The sequence below is a fragment of the Lithobates pipiens genome, unplaced genomic scaffold, assembly GCF_037356315.1.
Source record: "Lithobates pipiens isolate NorthernLeopardFrog02 unplaced genomic scaffold, aLitPip1_a1.2 Scaffold_10, whole genome shotgun sequence".
Lineage (NCBI taxonomy): Eukaryota > Metazoa > Chordata > Amphibia > Anura > Ranidae > Lithobates > Lithobates pipiens.
In genome coordinates, this window is record NW_027507686.1 from 33563499 (window position 1) to 33584976 (window position 21478).

Sequence of the window (21478 nt, forward strand, 5' to 3'; positions counted from 1 at the left end):
GGTGAGTTCAAATTTATGGCTATGGGGTCCTATAGCATTAGAGAGGAAGTGGGGTTAACCCACACGTAGGCTGCCATGGAGTCTATCCGGAAAGGAAAATTACGGTATATGATAATACATTTTACGTTATTTCTGAAAGCATTCTTTATTTACAGCATTTTTCACACCTGCTTGAAACTTTTTCACAAAAGTGTATTTGCATTAAATGACAACTTCACTTTATTTGCATACCTCTCCAATTGTGGTGCACATTCCCTTGGAATGGCAGTCCAGAGGTGCCGAAAAAAAATTCACAGTGGGGAGACTCACTTGTTTTTAGTATAGCCCCTTGGTCACAGCACTCATCGCTAGGGCTGGACTGGGACAAAAATTTGGCCCTGGACTTCATCCAGACCAGCCCACTTTAATTTTGCAAACAAGCACAAAAACAGTATATAAAACTATACGCAATTGTGCAAAAAAAAAAAAACATAAAGTAGCATAACGTAAGGAGTCCTCACTAACCTCTTTTATTATTTCACTTATTCTCCTCTGTATTTTTCTCATCTTTCTCACATCACTGCGTGGAGTTGAGGACGAGCCGCGCAGCCATTACTTTGTCACTGAAACTGGCCCACTGAGCCATCGGCCCACCGGGAAACTCCCTGTAGTCCCAATGGCCAATACATGCCTGCTCATTGCATGCTTTTTATTTTTACACCTTTTTTCCCCTCTTGGGTTGGGTTTTTTGTCTGAGACTGGAGCAATTTTCTATACTGACCATTGTATAGCACCATAGCAGCACTTATCCTTTATCCCCTTCTCTTTTTATTATGTTTATATGTCTTGTACTTTTTGACAAAAACATGTCACTTTGCTCACCCCCCCCCTCCCCCATTTGTAGGGTGTAGATCCTCCAGCATCCCCTAAAAGGGGAGGGCATGTGGCCTTATGGACAGGTTCTCCCCATCCCATGGGGTGCACCCTGTCCTGAAGAATTGGGTCCATCTAGTTTTAACTAGGTACCAGTACCACAGTGCCCGTCAGGAGCCTTATACCCCCATACCCCCAAGGATCAGGACCAGGGTCCTTACTCTTCGGAGGAGGACCATGTGTACAACCTGTGTACTTTTTTTTGTCTACTTTACTTTTGTGTGCTCACTTTTTTTTTTTTTTTTACCTGGTGTTAGTTTAGATTGTACGCAGCACATTACAGAACTTAAAAATAAATTAAAAAGTTAAAAAACTCCTTTATTATAGGTGTAAATTTCACAACTATAATATTGTTATTATTTTTTATTAATGTTATATTGATTATCATTCTTATTATATTTGGTATTATTATTACTATCATAATTATCATTGTTGTATATGTTTTTTATTATATGTATTGTTATTGTTTTTGTTCTATTTATTCTCATGACTATATTTGTTATTATGATTATTCTATGCATTCTTATATTATTGTTATCATTCTCACTATAGTTGTATTTATTCTCATTAGTATACTAAAGATATTTATTCTATTTCTTCTCATTATTGAAGATAATAGTAACAATGTTTCTCCTCCTCTTCTCGGTGTTATGTCGCCCCCCGGTGGAGCTCGCTCACACTGCGCTGGCCGATTACTGCAGACTACAGCTCCCAGAATGCAGTGAGCGGTCATGTGATCTGAGTTCCTGCTCCAGCTCAGCTCTGGGTGGTTGGTGAGTGCTCCTGTAGTATTAATACTTGAGTTCCGGGGGGAGACTGGAGAGGGACCCTGCAAGAAGCACTTACCTATTGGTGTACAGACAGGTGGTACTTACCTCTCTCAGGGTTCCAGGCTGTCCTAGGGGTGATCTGTCACATTACAGATCACTTACAGTATAGTGTCACCTTCCACTGATCAGATAATCCCATACTATCAGTTGTAGGTGGAGTCTGTCTTCTTATATCTTTCAAGCACTCCATTCCCCCCTATAGTTCTAGTTTTATTATAGGTGGAACCTGTGATAGATCTTATGGGTTCCAGCAGTTAGCCCCCCCATAGCCGTGTTCTCTTCCATTTTGGGGTGTTCTGATAACTCCTGATGGGTGGTGGGCAGACCCAGGAACGCCACCATCAGATGACATGAGAGATGGAAGGAATTTGGAGCAGAGCGATAAATATCGGTTCTGGGTGGAATAATTCTGTAAGCTGACCCCATTCAATCTCGGTTCTGTAAAATCCAGCTGACTGTACTGGAGGCAGACACAGGGAGAAGTTGCCACCTCATCCCTTTAAACCTGCACACATTAATTAGATTCTGTGGGTGATTAAGGTGGTAATTAAACTCACTTGGTGCCTTACCTGCATTAAATTAGCCTCAGAACATGTGTAATTTCATATGTGTTTGGGTTTAAAGGGATGAGGTGGTGCACGGCTGTGTAGGACCTGTGTGGTGTTGTGCTGTATTTCTATGAACGTGACATGTCCTACTTAGGTGTGTATGACCTGCAGACAAAGCAAGCCAAACAAAGTCTCTGCTTGCCAAACAATGGGGAGGAGGTCACCTACAGGTCAGGAAAAAGATGTCAACTGCAGGCCAGAAGGAAAATGTCAACTGCAGTTCTGGAGGAGGTCAATAGCAGGTCAGGAGGAAGTCACTGGTAAATATGGAGGAAGATGTCAACTGACGATCAGGAGGAGGTCACTAGCAGGTCAGAAGGAAGATGTCAACTGAAGCTCAGGAGGAAGTCACTGGTAAATATGGAGGAAGATGTCAACTGCAGGTCAGGAGGAAGTCGCTGGTAAATAATGAGAAAAATGCCATCTGCAGGTCCGGAGGAGGAGATTACACGCATCGGTCAGTTAATATGTGTGCAGTGTCTCAGGCTTGTACCTGTTTCTCTCGCTCTCTGCAGATTAGTGGCCAGAATGGCGTCACACACAGACTGGACAGTGCTGGTCCTCACCTGTCAGCATAAGGACAGCGTCCAGGCCTTTCAGAGAGGTGAGAGCAGTATTGACTTCCCTTCCCTCATCACCTCTGGTCCCTTTTCCTTCTCTCCCTTGCCATTCCCGTCCCACCTCCACTTTAATCCCCATGACCTCTTCTTCCTCCTCCTTTTCCCTCCCTTTCATTCTCTCCCCTCTGCACTCTTCCCCCTCCCTTTTTCTCTGTCCCAGACATCCAGTCTTTCCCCTTCTCCTCCCTTCATCCTTTTACCGTCTTCCTTCTCTTGACCCTCCCCTCCTTTTCCCCTCCCCCCTCCTTTTCCCCTTCCCCCTCCTTTTCCCCTTCCCCCTCCTTTTCCCCTTCCCCCTCCTTTTCCCCTTCCCCTCCTTTTCCCCTTCCCCCTCCTTTTCCCCTTCCCTTCTTTCCTCCTCCCCTTCCCTTATTTCCTCTTTCCCCCTCCCCTCCCCTTCCCTTCCCTTCTTTCCTCCTCCCCTCCCCTTCTTTCCTCCTCCCCTCCCCTTCTTTCCTCCTCCCCTCCCCTTCTTTCCTCCTCCCCTCCCCTCCCCTTCCCTTCTTTCCTCCTCCCCTCCCTTCTATCCTCCTCCCCTCCCCTCGCTTCTATCCTCCTCTCCCTTCTATCCTCCTCTCCTCTTCTCCCTTGTTTCCTCCTCTCCTCTTCTCCCTTGTTTCCTCCTCTCCTCTTCTCCCTTGTTTCCTCCTCTTCTCCCCTCCCTTCTTTCCCCCCTCTCCTCCCCTTCCTTCTTTCCCTCCTCTCCTCCCCTTCCCTTCTTTCCCCCCTCTCCTCCCCTTCCCTTCTTTCCCCCCTCTCCTCCCTTCCCTTCTTTCCCCCCTCTCCTCCCTTCCCTTCTTTCCCCCCTCTCCTCTCCTCTCCTCCCTTCCCTTCTTTCCCCCCTCTCCTCTCCTCCCTTCCCTTCTTTCCCCCCTCTCCTCTCCTCCCCTCCCTTCTTTCCCCCCTCTCCTCTCCTCCCCTCCCTTCTTTCCCCCCTCTCCTCTCCTCCCCTCCCTTCTTTCCCCCCTCTCCTCTCCTCCCCTCCCTTCTTTCCCCCCTCTCCTCTCCTCCCCTCCCTTCTTTCCCCCCTCTCCTCTCCTCCCCTCCCTTCTTTCCCCCCTCTCCTCTCCTCCCCTCCCTTCTTTCCCCCCTCTCCTCTCCTCCCCTCCCTTCTTTCCCCCCTCTCCTCCCCTTTCCCCTTCCCCTTCCATTCTCTCCCCCTCTGCCATACTTCTCCCCTCTATTCGTGGAGTACAATGCACCACATTACAATGGGGAGGGCTGTCTGTGTTTTCCCTTCAAATCTCTCTGACACCTGTCACCTAGACAGGAAATGAGAAGAAATATCTCAACTAAAGACTCAAAGTAAAAACGGAGTTGGGCTTTAGGGCCACTTTGTTCCGTTTGCACAGTCACTGTGTTTTCTGGATAGAATTCACAGTTTCAGGTGAAATGTTGCTTAGAAATGGTCTTTAATGAATGTCTTCTCCACCCAGAACTAGAGATCAGACAGCGGCGTGGCATCCTGCCCCCAGATACACTGCTGCTGACAGTGGAAGACCCCCAGGCTCATGTGGGCAGTGGAGGAGCCACTCTGAATGCTCTGCTGGTGGCTGCAGAACACCTGAGTGCTCGTGCCGGGTACACGGTAAGTGGTATGATTGTGCACTGCTTGTTGTCCCCTGGGTGTCATATCTGGGCCCCAAAATGCAGGATGGTTTTTCTTCCTGTTATCACCTTGATGTCATTTTCCAACCACGTAGTGTAGCATAGCTCCTTTTTCTGTTGTCTCCTGAGTGTCACATTCGAACCCCATAATGCAGGGTGGTTTCTTTTCCTGTTTTGCCCTGGGTGTCATGTTCAAACCTCATAGTGCAGAGTGATCCTTTTTCCGGTTGTCCCCTGGGTGTCATGTCTGGACCCTGTAGTGCAGGGTTTGCTTCCTCTTCGTTTTGTCCCCTGGGTGTCACATTCTGGGCCCGTAGTGCAGGGTAGCTCCTCTTTCTATTGTCCCGTGGGTGTCATATCTAACCTCTGTAGTGCAGGGTGGCTTCTCCTCCTGTTATTTCCTGGGCATCACATCCAGGCCTCATTGTACAGTGAATTCTAAATCCGTGCTTGCGTATTCATTCCAAAAATGAAGATGTCCTGTCACAGTCTCCCTTATGTCTTCAGGTTGTGTCCTCAGACGTCCTGCAGGGGGCACGACTTCTCATCCTGCACACGGTGAGTGATTGCACAGCAGTGATGATGAGCCAAGTAAAAATAATCACTAACCTTCCCATGTCTGGCTCTGAAAGGGGCGGGACTTCCTGTTTGATGACTGTGGCCGTGGGTTTACCGTTTTGCCCCTGGAGGATCCACAAGCACCAGTAGAATCTGTCACCTGCAACTTGGACAGTCTATTGAATGTACTGAGATATCAGGTATGTAGAATGGGTCTGTATGCACAAAGTGGGCCGGGAGAGGGGGATAGCTGAGATACCAGGTGGGCGGAATGTCTCTGTGTGCGCACATTAGGCAGAAGGGGGGGGGGCATAGTTGAGATACCAGGTGAGAAGGGGGGGGGGGCATAGTTGAGATACCAGGTCTGTGTATGCCAATGTATCTGAGCTATCACCTCCATACCCCAGGTGGGCAGATTGGGTTTGTGTGTGCAAACTGAGCCTGGGGGGTAGGAGATAGCCGAGATACCAGGTGGACAGAAAGGCTCTGTGTGCACAAATGGGGCCTTAAGAGAAGGGCATAGTTGAGATATCGGGTGGAAAGATCTGTATGTGCATTTGTTCTTGTGATATTTATTGTAGATCGTCAGCTCTGGTGGTGAGTTACATTATCATGCACGCATGATTTATGGTAACCTGGTGTGTAATCTGATCTCTCTGATTCCTTCCAGCTGTGTCCTGGATCTCCCCCTGGTGTCTGGATCTGCAGCACGGATATGACGCTGACTCTGCGCTCTGTCCCAAGTGAGTCCCGAGGGTAACCCTCATTGTGGCCTTATCCCGTCATCCTTTGCCAATCAGACAGTTCCTGCCGTAGCTGCAGGTCTGATGTATCAATGTGTCTGAATTAAGAACTTCAAGTCGTGCCATTCTCCCCTCTGTTCTCCTGTCCTCTCCATCCTCTATGTGCTTCCGTCATCTCCACCCCTGCCGTGCTCCTATCGTTGCTGTGCTACCATAATCAAAATCCATGCTGCGCTCCTCCTGTCCTCTCCATCCTCTCTCTACTTCCATCCTCTTAATCTTCTTTAGGCTCCTGTCCTCTCCATCCTCTCTGTTCTCCTGTCCTTTTTTTTTTCCCTGTTGTGCTCATGTTATCTCTGTCCTTGCCGCATTTCATCTGTTCTCTCTGTACTCTTGTCATCTCCATTCTTGTTATGTTCAGGAATAGAGTGGAACCAGTTTTGGGGTGCACGGGTCATTGCTCTCCCAGGATCTCCAGAATACGCTCGGAATCATGGGGTCTATTTGACAGACGGAAAGGTAGGTTGGTGGGGGGAGGAGGGAGTGCAGACAATGAGCTGTAGGTGAGAATTCCTCTTCTGTGTTCCAGGGGACAGTGAGAGACATCATATACCGAGGGTGTGAGGAGAGGATTCGCGCCTGTCTGCTGGAGGATCAACATGTCCCCCTGGTAATACTCCTGTCCCTGGAGATGAGACCCCCTCCTGTCTCCTATATCTATAGATGACAGAGGATGGAGATAACCATCACCCCATCCAGCATATTAGCCAGGACTACACTGTGATATAGTGTCGTGTGACCCCAGAGCTTCGGGGGGTGGTCGGATGGTGAAGGTGTGATCAGCACCCATTGAGGTCTCTAGTGTCACACCAGTAACATTGAATTGGATTTGAATCATCAGGTTGTCTGTTTTTGGGTGTCTTTGCTCCCCTGGATGTCAGTCTATTGGTGTCTCTGGTCCCCGGGCTGTCAGTCTGACGGTGTCTCTGGTCCCCGGAATATCTGCCTGTGGGTGTGTCCAGTCCCCGGGATGTGTGTCTGTGGTCCCCGGGATGTCAGTCTGTGAGTGTCTCTGGTCCCTGAGAGCTATAGCAGGAAGATCTGTTAGCTTGATTGAGATACAGGGGTGACTTTGCTCACCACACTCCCATCTTATCTGAAATGTCACTGACCCTTTGACTGATCTCACGGTAATAATGCGGCTGTATTTCTCCATCAGGTGTCTGGAATCGTCTTCCTCTCTTCTGAGACAGCGGAACGTTTCCTTGGCACTCTGGCCTCCTCTCCTCTGGACGGATGTACCTACCAGGGACTGGACTCTGGAGCAGAACCCTTGGAGGTGTGTGAGCGGTTCTGTCCCTCTGCTTGTGTATTGTAGAGACAGCTCCATGGTCAGGAACGGGTGGCTCTGTCCCCCCTGCCCTTCTACTGATATCTCCATTGTCAGGAATGCGATTTGTTGTAGACATGTGCGCTGACCAAAAATGTGTTCATTTTTGTTTCATTTGTTTTTTTGCTTATTTCGTAAATTCAAAATCCGAAAATTTGAATTTCCGAATCTTCAAATTCAGAATTTCCGAAAATTTGCAAATTCGAAAATCTGAAAAAAAAAAAAAACAGTAAAATTTGAAATAATAAATAACTAACAAATTATAGGTATTGGAATTTCCTTTCAAATTTGGCTGTTAGTTAACGTAACAAATACAAATTTATCTGAAGTCACAAATTATCCGAAATAACAAATGCTGCATCTAAACAAAGGGAATGGAACACATTAATAATAAATAATAATAATAAAAAGGTCTTATTATTATTGTTATTTATTATTATTATTAGATCGTTATGTTCCATTCGTTTAGATACAGCATTCCTTATTTCAGATAATTCGTTCAAATACGTTCACTAACAGCCAAATTTGAAAGAAAATTCCAATACCTATAATTTAATATTTATTATTAGTTAGTTATTTCAGATTTTCGGGTTTTCGAATTTTCAGATTTTCATTCTTTTGAATGTTCAGATTTTCATTCTTATTTTTAGATCTTCAAATGTTTGAATTTCCTAATTTAGAAATTTTGTAAATTCAATATTTTTTCATCCATTTGGATATTCAAAACTTCAGAAATTTGTAAATTACCAAATTTGTCAAAATTCGTTAAAAAAGGAATTCGGAACTAAACGAATTACACATGTCTAATTTGTTGTGTCTCGCAGATTTCCCTGTTCCTGGATGTTTTAATGAGTATGTGTGAGGATGTCACCGAGGAGAGGTTTCTGGGCGAAGCATCGGGGCTTAGTGATCGCTCTAAAAGTGCCCGGATGGTGCTATGGAAGGAGCTGCATGAGCTTCCCCTGAACATGGGTGAGTGGCCTCTCTGCCTTGTCTGAAGAGCTGACGCTCTAATTATCTGTTCTTTTGTTATTATAAGAAATGGTAGGAAATTATTGCCCCCCATGTTAAAATATCCTGAGGATCCTCCATACTGTACAGTGTGTCCAGTCTGAGAGTGGAGACGCAGTGCAGGATGGAGCTTCGTCATTAATGACCGACAATCTAATAATTATATATAATATAATATATTCTCACCAGCCACCTCTTCAATTGCTTGGTAACACAATCCGCCAATCACATGGCAGCAACTCACTGCATTTAGGCATCTAGATATGGTGAAGACGACTTGCTAAAGTTCAAACCGAGCATCATTTGAACGTGGCATGGTTATTGGTGCCAAAAGGACTGGTCTTTGTATGTCAAAAACTGCTGATCTACTGGGATTTTCAGGCACAACCATCTCTGGGGTTTACAGAGAATGGTCTGAAAAAGAGAAAATATCTAGTGAGCGGCAGTTGTGTGGAGGAAAATGCCTTGTTGAAGTCAGAGGAGAATGGGCAGACTAGTTGGAGATGATAGAAGGGCAACAGTAACTCAAAAAACACTTGTTACACCCAAGGTATGCAGAATATCATCTCTGAATGCACAACATATTGAACCTTGAACCAGATGGGCTACAGCAGCAGAAGACCACACCAGGTGCAACTCCTGTCAGACAAGACCAGGAAACTGAGGCTGCAATTCCCACAGGATCACCAAAATTGGACAATAGAAGATTGGACAAAACATTGGCTGGTCTGAGTCTCAATTTCAGCTGTGTCATTCAGATGGTCGGGTCAGAATTTGGTGTAAACAACATGGAAGCATGGATCCATCCTGACGGTTCAGTCTGGTGGTGTAATGGTGTGGGGGATATTTTTTTGGCACACTTTGGGCCCCTTAGTAGCAATTGAGCATCATTTAAACACCACGACCTACCTGAGTATTGTTGCTCACCATGTCAATCCCTTTATGACTACAGTGTCCCATCTTCTGAAGGCTCCTTCCAGTAGGATAATGCCCCATATAACAAAGCTCAAATCATCTCACCACTGGTTTCTTGAACATGACAATGAGGTCACTGTACTCCAATGGCCTCCACAGTTACCAGATCTCATCCAATAGAGCACCTTTGGGATGTGGTGGAAAGGGAGATGCGCATTATGGATGTGCAGCCGACAAATCTGCAGCAACTGTGTGATGCCATTATGTCACTATAACCAAAATCTCTGAAGAATGTTTCCAACACATTGTTGAATCTATGCCACAAAGAATTAAGGCAGTTCGGAAGGCAAAAGGGGGTCCAACTCGGTACTAGCAAGGTGTACCTAATAAAGTGGGCGGTGTGTGTGTGTATATTATAATATTGTGTATGTGTAATGATGTTTGTTGTGTTAATTGTGTATTCGTGTGCAGTATACATCCCGGATGGCAGCTATGAGTACCTGTCCCTCTGCGCTCACCATCATATCACCAGTCTGATAAAAGCCGCTTCACAAGGATCCCGAGGGAGGAAGATGGCACAGTCATTTGTCACAGTATGTAAAGGATGGAAAACATGGGTATGGGGGACCAAGGGATGGGGTCAGTGGATCCAAACTTATGGGTGGGAATAGTGAACCCAGGAATTGGGGATGGGGAGAGGGAACCCAAGGATAGGGGTAATCTGGGAATTTGGGTAGGAAACCCAAGGCAGGGTATCCAGAGAATGGGGTATGTGGTGAAGGAGGGCTTAAGCATAAGGTATCCAGGGATGTGGATTGTGGTCCAAGTGGTGGGCTACATGGGGCTGGGGGACCCAAGGATAGAGTTGGGATACCCAGGGATGGGGGTTAGGTACCTGTGGATGTAAGCTAGGGAGCTGAGGGACCCATTGATTGGGTGAGGTGCCTGTGGATGTGAGATCAGGAGCTGAGGGACCCAGGGATGGAGTTGGGTGGGTTACCCATGGATGGGGACATTGGCTTAGATGTGTGGTCAGTGTATTGGTCTCTCTTCATTTAGAATCCAGATCTGATAGAAGACGGGAGCTGTGTGGTGAACAGTCTGCTGAATGGAGAGGTGACTCTGTGTAGGGGTAGTGCAGTACAGAACTGCCATCTGCAGGTAAGTTGTATTAGTCCCTTCCTATGACCATCTATGACTACTTTACTAATAATGATGAGCCATGTTAGAGCCATACCGTGCTTTCCTACTGTACACTGAACTCTTTTCATAGGGTCCTCTTCATGTGGGCAGCGGGTGTCTTCTGTCTGGTATTGCTCCCGAGGGAGGAGCAAGGCTATGTGGGTACCATCTAAATGATGTCATCCTCCAGGCACATCCTATCCATATCCAGAACCTTTCCCTCACCGTGTACAGCCTTCTGGGGACCAATGACCAACTGCAGGTATCCTTCATTACTCCCTAAATGGCCCTTGCTCATCTTCAATGACCTCTTGATGACCCTCGCTGATCTTCATTCATCCTCACTGACCTCTTAAGGATTCTCACTCATCTTCAGTGACCCTCACTCATTCTCAGTAGCCCTCCCTCGTTCTTAGTGACCCTCACTCGTTTTTCGTTAACCTCATTCATTCTCACTAACCTTCATTCCTCCTTGTTATCACTTACCCTCATACATCGTCACTCTTGCTCAGTGACTCTCAGTCTTCATCAGGTGAACCTCACTCTTCCTCGTGGTCTTCACTCTTCCTCGGTGGCCTTCACTCTTCCCCTGTGACCCTCATGCTTCCTCACTGACTCTCCCTCTTCCTCAGTGGTCCTGAATGTATCTTTATTAGAGTAATCTCATAACACTGCTGTCCTCCCAGTGTCCTGCAGAAGGTGGATCACCCACTTACCTCAACCTCCCTTGGGATGAATTTTTCCTCAGGACGGGAATCAGGTGAGTGGAATAGACAGACGACATTCACTCCCTGGTGTACAGCTTTCAGATATCCTTACCCCCCCCCCCCTTCTTATGTCTTGCAGTGAGAGGGACCTTTGGGGTTCAGAACATTGCAGTAGCGAGTGCAGCATATTGACCGCCCCCCTCTTTCCCGTCCTTCACCCCAGCGAGTCTCTGGGTATTGAGGATGTCCTCTGGTTCCTACGTTCAGGGACTGGTGGCACAGATTGTGAAAGCTGGAGGCAGCGTTGGCGCAGTTCTTGGCGTATGTCATGGCAACAAATTTGGCAACATCGGGACCAAGAGAGGTCACTGCAGGCCCGCAGGGAAGTGTTTTTCAGCCAGGCCCTGGAAAAAGTAAACAGAATTCTACTGGCCAGGGAAGAGAGAAGTCTGATGCCCATTATACGGGCAGCTGTGCAGGAGGGCGCCCACCAGAGGCTGCTGGACACACTGGACAATGGTGAGGCCTGATATACATTGACCTCACACTGCATGTGGTCTGAATTTGAGAGGTAGTGACCAGTTTCCCTTGTCATAGTGGCCTCGAAAACTGAAGATGCCGGAGTCGCTGCACGAGCCCTGGCCTGTGTTGCTGACCTCCTGGGCTGCATGGCCGATGGAGAGGGGGGCCTGAGGAGTGGGCCGGCAGCTAACAAAGCTTGGGCTCCTGGATATCTATTGCTGGAGAAGGGAGATATCGCACAGGGCGTTAGACTGATGGCTGTGGAACGACAGAAATGGCTTAGCAGGTAGGTGGAATTGCAAGCAGAAATAATGTGCAGGAGGAGCGATATCTGCAGGTACTGAACACACAGGCTTTAAAGAAAAACTCTGGGCACAAAACCTTTTATTTACATATACTCCTCAATAGCCACAAAGATCTACACCTATCAGCCAGAAATGTATCCCCACTGACAGGTAAAGTGAAGAACACTGATTATCTTGGTACAATGGCATCTGAAAGTGGGTGGGATATATTAGGCAGCAAGGGAACATGTTGTCCCTGAAGTTGATGTGTTGAAAGCAGAAAAGATGGGCAAGATGCAAGGGCAAGATTTGAGGATTTAAGCGACTTTGAAAAGGGCAAAGTTGTAATGACTAGATGACTGGGTCAGAGCAACTCCAAAACTGTAGCTCTTGTGGGATGTTTCCAGTCTGCAGTGGTCAGGACTGACCAAAGTGTAATGCTGGTTTCGATAGAAAGGTGTCGGAACACACAGTGCAATGCAGTTTGTTGTGTATGGGGCTGTGTAGCCGCAGACCAGTCGGGGGGCCCACGCTGACTCGTGTCCCCTGCCAAAAGTGCCTACAATGGACACATGAGCATCACAACTGGACCACAGAGCAGTGGAAGAAGGTGGCCTGATCTGATGAATGGTTTGAAGAACACAATAATGAGCGTGAGGTGTTGATTTGGACTGAATCTGAAATTTTCCAGATCTCAGTCTAATTGAGCATCTGTGAGATGTGCTGGAAAAACAAGACCAGTCTATGTAGGCCCATACTTCGCAACTTACGATTTGCTACTGATGGCTTGGTGCCAGATACCACCACTAGACCTCTAAAAGGTATGCCTTACCGGGGTATGGTGGGTGGTCATAATGGTATAGTCGATCTGTGTATATTGACTTTGTGTGCACTAAATGCTGAAAACCGAGATATTACATTGGAAAAGTAGTAGTGACTGTGCTGTACATAACCTGTGCTGGAAGAAGAGCTTTGGGGGTGCCCAGCAGGCCCCATCCATCACAGGTTGCCTGTAGAAAACTACAGGAGGGGACAGAGACAATTCCAGTCACCCTGCAAAAGGAGAGAGACATGCAGTGACTGGTATGGAAAACTGGAAATGGGGATGGTGCAGGGCCCTAGTTGAGCACATTCCAGAAGAACCTCCAATGGCCTCATAGTGCCAAAGCTTTGCCGACTCCTTCCTGTTTCCTGCACATTCTTTTCTTCCAGTGAGGCTACTCATCATCATAATAATGGGCCAATAGGAATGTCTCGGGGTGGGACTTCGCAGCAAGCAGCATCACTACCCAAAAGTATCTGGACTTTTCCTACTAGAGTGGTTCATGTGCGCAAATTCTGCTCCAGTTCTTTGGCTTTATGACACTGCCCAGTCCAGCATAGTGGCCATTGAAAGATGTACCTCGCCTAAATAATCGCCTTCCTTTCACAGACCTGCTCTTCTTCTGCGCGCAGCTCGTCACTATGAAGGGGCGGAGCAAATCTTAATCCGCCGAGCGGTGATGTCATCCTTCCAATTTGTGTCTATCGGTGAGAAGAAGCCCCCGCCCCAAGGACAGTGGGTGAAGGCAGAGTGTCCGGCGCGCATTGACATGTCTGGTAAGTGAGCTGACCAAATTTGGGCAGAGTACTGCCACTCCATATGGTGACTGGCCTGCAGTGGTACAAAGTTTCTGATGTTGGTTCATAGTTCCACCTGTTCATTATTTTCTTCTTACGTTGTTAGGGGGATGGAGTGACACCCCTCCCATCACATATGAACATGGAGGGGCTGTGGTAAATGTTGCTGTTCTGGTCGATGGTCAGCGGCCTATAGGCGCTCGGGCGAGGAGGATTCCAGAGCCACATCTGCGTCTCTGCAGTACCAGTGGTCCCCGTGGACTGGCTCTTCAGACACAGTTGACCTGTCACAGTCTCTCGGATATGCAGGATTACTGCCAGCCGCAGGCTCCAGGTGATTGTCACGAGGCTGCTCAGGGGATGGTGTTATGTGTGTGTGGCTGACCTCATATTGTCTCCACCTCCTCAGGGGCATTGCTTAAAGCAGCCTTCATCTGTTCGGGGACTGTGGAGCTGACATCAGAGAAAGCCTTGTCCGAGCAGCTCTCTGGGAAGTATGATGGAGGTATCGAGCTGCAGACGTGGTCCTATCTGCCGCATGGGTCTGGTTTGGGTGAGTGACAAATTGGGTTGCTGCCGCAGCAGAGAGAGAGAGGCACTGCTTTCGTGCACAACGCTGGACCAGGATCCAGTTCAGGTTAGCCTAAGGTGGGAGCTGTAGGGGGGGGAGGATCCTGTCAGTAACAGCACTTCCTGTTGCAGGCTGACAGGATTTGGAGCAGGATAGCTGCCAGTCAGGAGGAGTTCAAATGCAGTTTAGAAAGGGGTCAAATGCCAGACAGAAAGAGGTCAGCTGCAGGTTTGAATGGGGTCATTTGCAGGCCATGTGCATCTGTCAATGAATTCTGAATGATCTCATGAGTGTTGGAAACTGATGTGGTTGACAGAAGACCAATGTCCATCCACACAGGTCCTAATGAACGCTCCTTCACTTGGTAAATGGGCTGCCTGTCAAGTCTGTGGGGGGAATGTGCAGTTATAATAGTAGAAGAAAACCTGTCCATCATCTGCAGGATAGTACAGGATTAACTCTGTGTGTGGACAATACTGATCCACTCGCACAAAAGACCAGCCACTTTCTGATGACATCAGCATAGACCAGTGATGGCGTACCTTGGCACCCCAGATGTTTTAGAACTACATTTCCCATGAGGCTCATGCACTCTGGAGTGTAGTTGAGCACCATGGGAAATGTAGTTCCAAAACATCTGGGGTACTAAAGTTCCCATCACTGGCATAGACAATGTTTTAGATCTCATTTACACGACCGCTGAGGTCTATACACCATGAATGAATAATTTGTTATGTGCCTGGAGCAGCCGGGTGCTGTAAGTCTATGAGGCATGTACAGGCACAGCCACTTGTCCTAAATTTGACAGGTTTTGGGTAGGCGCCTCCAAATGTACACTGTCTATATTCAGAGCCATTTACCTACACCCCGCTGGTATTTTTTTGGGGAGGTTTACAGGGCCCTGCCAGAGGGTCTAGGGGCCCTGTGGCTTCTGATGGTGGCCCTAAAGGTTAGTACAAAGTTTCACTCCACTTCTTCCACGATATCCTAAGAAAATGAGTGGTGAAGTAGGGTCCTCAGCCAGTTCTTCAAGCACTTCCAATCAGAATTCAGTTCAACTGGCATCCTCTGTGCTAGAGACTGCAGACTTCCTTCCCTGGTACATCAATCATATGAACCTTTTCCTGAAGGTACCAGCAGTATCCTGGCCGGAGCGGTGATGGCGGTTCTTTACGAGGTGTCAGGACGCTCATCAGATGCCGAATCTCTAATTCACGCAGTGCTGCATCTGGAACAAGTCCTTACTACAGGTGAGGAATAGTGGGATGTCTCGCTACTTAGTGGAAGAAGCCAACGTTACTTTGCAGAAGAAGTGCTCTCTATATAGTGATCGCTGTCTCCTCTCAGGTGGAGGCTGGCAGGACCAAGTCGGGGGGCTTATTCCAGGGGTGAAGATTGGACGTTCTGCTCCTGCACTGCCCCTTCAGGTGACTGTGGAACGGGTGGAACTGCCAGAGGGGTTTATGGAAATGATAAACAAACACCTGCTGCTGGTTTATACTGGGAAGACAAGACTGGCCCGCAATCTTCTGCAGGTACGTGCTCCTCATCACACACTCACCACAGTGATTAAAAAAAAAAAAAAAACTCTGTGTATTTCTAAAATATCTACACATATGAATCAACGAGTAGACATTATTATATTCATTAATACAATAAGCTGATCAACTTCTTATCATCATTTAGTCTCTTGGGTCTAAACTTCCTAGTTAGCAGTCCCTTGTTGTATCACTGTGAGGCACTATAGAATCCGTTTCCATGTGCCATGGCAGCATAACTGCTTTGTTTCACTTGGTGAACCCCCCCCCCCCCCCCCAATCTGTCTCCAGGACAACCTCTGTTTTTTCCATTCAGGATGTTTTGCGAAATTGGTATGCTCGGCTTCCAGATATCATGCTGAACGTGGATGCACTAGTGAGCAATGCTGAGCTGTGTGCCAGAGCCTTCCGTACTGGTGAGTTGTATTTGGTTCATACAAATGATCAATTTCCAGTTCAACCATTTTAGAAATGCTCTTGTTGTTTATAATTAGTTCACCTGGACAGGATATTCACGTTTTGTATGCAGGTAGGTTAGAGCAGGGGTGGTCAACTTTCTTCAAGTATGGCCCCTGACCTCACTAAAGGGCTGCACATAATATTCAGGGAATGTAATGCTGCAGACAGCAGGCAGAGACTTCAGATATACCCTAGGAACCATTCAGAGACTGCAGACCATTTACAGGCGACGATCAGAGACTGCGGACATTCTACAGGCGACGGTCAGAGACTGCAGGCATTCTACAGGCGACGGTCAGAGACTGCAGGCATTCTACAGGCGACGGTCAGAGACTGCAGGCATTCTACAGGCGACGGTCAGAGACTGCAGGCATTCTACAGGCGACGGTCAGAGACTGCAGGCATTCTACAGGCGACGGTCAGAGACTGCAGGCATTCTACAGGCGACGGTCAGAGACTGCAGGCATTCTACAGGCGACGGTCAGAGACTGCAGGCATTCTACAGGCGACGGTCAGAGACTGCAGGCATTCTACAGGCGACGGTCAGAGACTGCAGGCATTCTACAGGCGACGGTCAGAGACTGCAGGCATTCTACAGGCGACGGTCAGAGACTGCAGGCATTCTACAGGCGACGGTCAGAGACTGCAGGCATTCTACAGGCGACGGTCAGAGACTGCAGGCATTCTACAGGCGACGGTCAGAGACTGCAGGCATTCTACAGGCGACGGTCAGAGACTGCAGACATTCTACAAGAGATGATCAGACACCAGAGGGCCATGGGGGTTTAGAAAATATGCTCACCGATCCGATGTGTCATATTCTCCCACAGGGGCCATGGACAAGCTGGGTCACTGTCTGTCCACGTACTGGCAGCAGAAGAAGTGCATGGCACCGGGCTGTGAGCCGCAGGCTGTACGCAGGATAATGGACATGTTAGAGCCACACGTGTATGGGCAGAGCCTGGCCGGGGCTGGAGGGGGCGGCTTCCTCTATGTACTAACAAAGGAGCCAGAGCAGAAAAACACCATACAGAGACTACTGGAGAACACACAGGTAAGGAGGGTCCAGGATACAGTTATTGGGAAAGAAATAAAAAAAACCATCAAATCGGACCATATTCTTTTCCCTGAAGACTTACAAATCTATGTGAGGTGGAGTTCATTTGTCACACCACACATAGGACATGTATGTAACAGATAGACATACAGTGGGGAAAATAATTCAATCCCCTGCAGACAAGTTTGCCCACTTACAAAGAAATGAATGGTCTATAATTGTTATCATAGGTGTATGTTAAATGACAGAATATCAACCAAAAATTCAGAAATAACACATGATACAAATGTTGTAAATTGAGTTGCAGTTCAGTGAGTAAAATAAGTATTTAATCCCCAAGCAAAATATAACTCAGAGGTAAGACGTTGGTTACCAGGTTTGAACACCTCTCAGGAGGGATTTTGGTCCACTTACTTACAGATTTCTAAATCCTTAAGGTTTCTTGGCTGTCGCTTGGCAACTCTTGATGTTTCAGCTCCCGCTATACATTTTCCAGTGGGTACCTGGTTTTAACAGGTCCTTCCTGTCCCACTTCCTTCGTCTCGCTGCCTAGGTGGCTCCTCCCTCTCTGCAATCTTCTGGGACACATCACAGGTCACAGAAGATTGCCTAACCACTAGAACAGGTGAGTGTCTGTTTATTAAAATTTAACAGCTGCACTTTTTGTAGCTGCTGACTTAATAAACTAAAACATTTGTGGAAGTCCGCTTTAATGCAGAGAACGCATTAAGATTAAAAAAAAAAACCTTCACCTTTTAGAACCAATTCAATTTATTTTTTTTTTTTTAAAGAAACCCTGTCATTAAAAGAGAATCTTCCCCTCAAATAACATACCCACCCAGGGAATCTAATGATCCTTCACTCCACTACTGCATGATAGGTCTGGTACTGCTATCTTCTTCCCTTATGTCATTGGGAGCCAGCCGTCGTTTTTGGAGCCAGCCTCTACCAATGTGTAGCTGGGTCTGCCTTCCTTCAGTGAATGTCTGTAAGTGGATGCCTCCTGGGATATCTGACATGGATATGCCAGGAGCCTGTTGGAAAAGAGTAAATGTCAGTCTCTTCCCCTTTTTAGGTGGAGCTCTGCTTTAACACCAGCCATACACATATGTGATAGCATGGAAGTTCAACAGACATCTCTCTGATGTGCTGAAAGAGTGCGCAGTTGACACCTCCCAACACTTTCATAGCTCCCAGTCACCCATAGAGGGATTTACTAAAACTGGAGCACAAAGAATCTGGTACAGCTCTGCATAGTGACCAATCAGCTTCTAGGTTTTATTCTCAAAGCTTAATTGAACAACCAAAGTTTGGAAGCTGATTGTGCAGCTGCACCAGAGTGTGTGCTCCAGTTTTAGTAAATCCTCCCTCTAGTGTTGCTTGAGAGCTGTTAGGATGAACTCTGGATCACGTAATCAGGAAGCCCATGTATGATCTGTTAACCTTCCTGGCGGTTTTTCCGAGTGTGGCTCGGGGTTAAATTTCAGCACTATTAGCAGTAACCCCGAGCCACACTCAGGATTGCACTGTGGGATCCTGGTGCTGTATATTTACCTTGTCCCCAGGATCCTGCGATGTCCCCCTGCTGTTTCCGCGGGCTCTGTCCTCTGCCAGATGCCTCTCTGTGACAGGCTCCGCTCCATGCAAGCGTCGCATGGGGGCAGATTAAAAAAAGTGAAAATTCATAATACATACAGTACACTGTAATTTTACAGATTACATTACTGTATGAAATTATTTCACATCCCTTTTGTCCCCCGTGCCCTGCATGCAGCTTTTTATATATACTCTTCTTTCTGCCAGGAAACTGGAGATTGCCCATCGCAACCAAAAAGTGTCCCTTTACGTCAAAAGTGATTTTAGAGCAGCTAGAAAAGAGCGATAGTAAATTAGAACACTTGCAGCATTGAGCGATAGTGAATCGTGGGGGAAATTAATTTTATTTTATTATATTATAATTTATGATTTTGTTTCAAACTTCATCATACCCAGGATATCTACTAGATTCTTGTTTGGACAGATTTAAGTGTGTTATTTCTAAGAATTACAGGCCCACAATATAAAACGCCAAATCTCTATGCAAAATAATTTTACCGCTTCGAGACACAAAAATTTGACATAATCATACCGCCAGGGAGGCTACAGGACCAGCTCCTGCCAGCAGGAAGGAGTTCAATTCCAGCCTTGTGATGTCCCATACCTCCCTTATTTGCTGGTTTTATTGGCAAGGCCAAGATGTCACTCCCTTGCCTGCACGAGAGTTTATTCATCTCAACAGATGGCGAAAGTGTACACTAAGCTGCTTGTGCGTAGCTCAGTGTACTGTGTGAATAGGCAGGTAAAAAGCTTTAATGCAGAAGAGACGTAGCATCTTTTCTGCTTTAAAAACCTGCCTGTTCACAATCACAAGTCCTCTTCTTTTTTTCTTTTTTTTTTTTTTTTTTATTAAAAGCATAAGGTTGTCTAAATCCAGAACCACTTTAAATATCTGCACTGTACTACAGAAATTGTTTTCATCCTGATCACCAGTCCAATTTGTTTTAGGGCCTGGAACGCTGCAGTGTGCACTCTGTACAGCTGGATACCAAGATGTTCTCTGTACAGTGGGAGACGGGGATCCCCGATGATCGGTGACAAATGGCAGAAGACAAGGAGCTGATTACATACTTTTTACAGCTGGTGCTTGGAATCTATGATGATCAGGGACATACTCTGTACTAGTGGAGGGGTTGTGTGTGAACATGAATGTCATCTATGGGAATTAATAATGGAAACCGCTAATCCTTTTTGCCACCATACACCAAGGAGCTGTCAATAAAAAATATCTTTTAAGATAGGGATGGCTCCTCGCTATGTTCCAGGTGAATAGTAGGGTTCTGTGATTTTGGTTTTATAATCTTTTTATTAAAAAACTGTTACTTTATTATACGGTATATAATACATGCTCAGGGCAGTAATCATTTTGTAAGTAAAAGTGCCTTAATCAAGGAGTGACCCCGAAATGATGAGAATAAAGATTGCTCACTGGTTACATTGTGTCCCCATTGAAGTCTCTGAGTCCTGTGTCTGTAAAGAGCCGGCTGTTGGCTACGTTTTTTATCCTCTCTTGGTTGGGGCCGGGGCCAGAGCCGTCTCCATCCTATGATTGTTTGTCTGTTCAATAAGGTTGTAACCATTTACAGCCGCAAACGTTTGATGTCTTCACTGCGAAAGTCTATACGTAGAGCCAGAACTTGTCGTACCTCTGCAGGGGTGAGTCTCCAGGTCAGAGGCCCGGAATTGGGTCCCCAGTAATCCAGGATTTCAGTCACCTGGAGAGAAAATGGCATCAGCAACTAGCAAATATAGAACGTGAAAAGGATATATAGCAAGGATATGGAATTAACGGACCTCCAGCTATTGCAAAATTAAAAGTCCCATCATGCTCATGGCTGTCAGAGTCTTGCTATGCCTCATGGGACTTGTAATTCTGCAACAGCTGGAGGTCTGCTAATTGCATATCCCCGATATAAAGAACAGGAAATCCCCAGCTGAAATAAAAATCATAAAGATAACTCACTAGAATGGGCCGAGTCAACTAGTGGCAGGTCTCTTCAGCCATTGTAGGTTTATCACCTTTACAAAGCCTCCGGCCATACTGGTGATTAAAGGAGACGTCCACCCTGAGCTTTTTAGGCTGGGCTTCTTCTAATGCTGCGTACACATGACTGGACATTCCGATCATATGTGGGCTAATCCGATAGTTTTTCCATTTAAAAAAAAAAAATCTACCGGACCTAGAAATAGAAAATGTTTCAAATATGTCCCACGGACTCAGCTCCTATCGGAAAAACCGTTTGTCTGTATGCTGGTCCAACGGACCAAATACAACGCAAGGGAAGCTACTGGCTATTGAACTTTTTTTAGTTCCGTCTTACATCATTACATTCAAAACTAATGGACTTAGTCCGTTCATGTGTGGGCAAGTCCATTCGTTTGGAAGTCCATTGGAACTCCGCCAAAAGTCCATCGGACCTAATCTGCCGGAAAGTCCGGTCGTGTGTACGCGGCATAAGGGTCACAGGAGTGCAATTCATTTTGAACTCCTGTGACCCATTTTCAGAGGAGAGTGGTCGGAAGTCCACGTTCCGCTGACATCACTGCTATCAGTCAAGACAACCAGTCATCCCAACTTCCAAAAGTCTGGATCCGCCAGCTACCTTAACTGATGGCAGTCTAGGGAGCCAATCCCCGCCCCTCCACAGCTCATTGCTCCAATGAGCATGGAGGATCAGAGCAGGAGAGACGCTGACTGACAGGCAGCATCTCTCCGCTTGGGGAGGAGTAAGAATCGAGCCATCGGC

The 21478-nt window shown here is 46.8% G+C and overlaps 2 protein-coding genes across 3 annotated transcripts in view; one reads left to right on the top strand and one right to left on the bottom strand.

The window, feature by feature from the left end:
- Positions 1-1633: 1633 nt before the first annotated feature.
- Positions 1634-20166, top strand: FCSK (fucose kinase). 2 transcript variants are annotated; one of them, XM_077453446.1, is made up of 24 exons: positions 1634-1685; positions 2866-2954; positions 4407-4558; positions 5086-5136; positions 5211-5336; positions 5807-5879; positions 6301-6398; positions 6469-6549; positions 7099-7218; positions 8094-8241; positions 9667-9788; positions 10255-10356; positions 10469-10639; positions 11064-11137; positions 11224-11603; positions 11682-11892; positions 13323-13489; positions 13617-13844; positions 13920-14063; positions 15212-15331; positions 15429-15616; positions 15936-16035; positions 16909-17132; positions 19680-20166. In XM_077453446.1, the coding sequence occupies exons 2-24, from the start codon at positions 2879-2881 to the stop codon at positions 19767-19769; spliced, it is 3246 nt and encodes a 1081-aa protein (XP_077309572.1). In that variant the 5' UTR covers positions 1634-1685; positions 2866-2878; the 3' UTR covers positions 19770-20166. The 2 variants fall into 2 exon arrangements, with proteins under 2 accessions (XP_077309572.1, XP_077309580.1); XM_077453454.1 differs by lacking the exon at positions 1634-1685 and adding an exon at positions 1708-2751.
- COG4 (component of oligomeric golgi complex 4) overlaps positions 20018-21478 on the bottom strand; it is a 33690-nt gene continuing 32229 nt past the window's right edge. Inside the window, exon 19 of the mRNA XM_077453466.1 lies at positions 20018-20446. Within this exon, the coding sequence (XP_077309592.1) occupies positions 20312-20446 (135 nt within the window). The 3' untranslated portion in view covers positions 20018-20311. The remainder of the gene's footprint in view (positions 20447-21478) is intronic.

Coding starts and splice junctions, on each gene's coding strand:
- FCSK (XM_077453446.1), top strand. CDS start 2,879: ATGGCGTCACACACAGACTGGACAGTGCTGGTCCTCACCTGTCAGCAT. Junction 11,893..13,322: donor CGACAGAAATGGCTTAGCAG/GTAGGTGGAATT, acceptor TTCCTTTCACAG/ACCTGCTCTTCTTCTGCGCG. Junction 15,332..15,428: donor GGAACAAGTCCTTACTACAG/GTGAGGAATAGT, acceptor GTCTCCTCTCAG/GTGGAGGCTGGCAGGACCAA.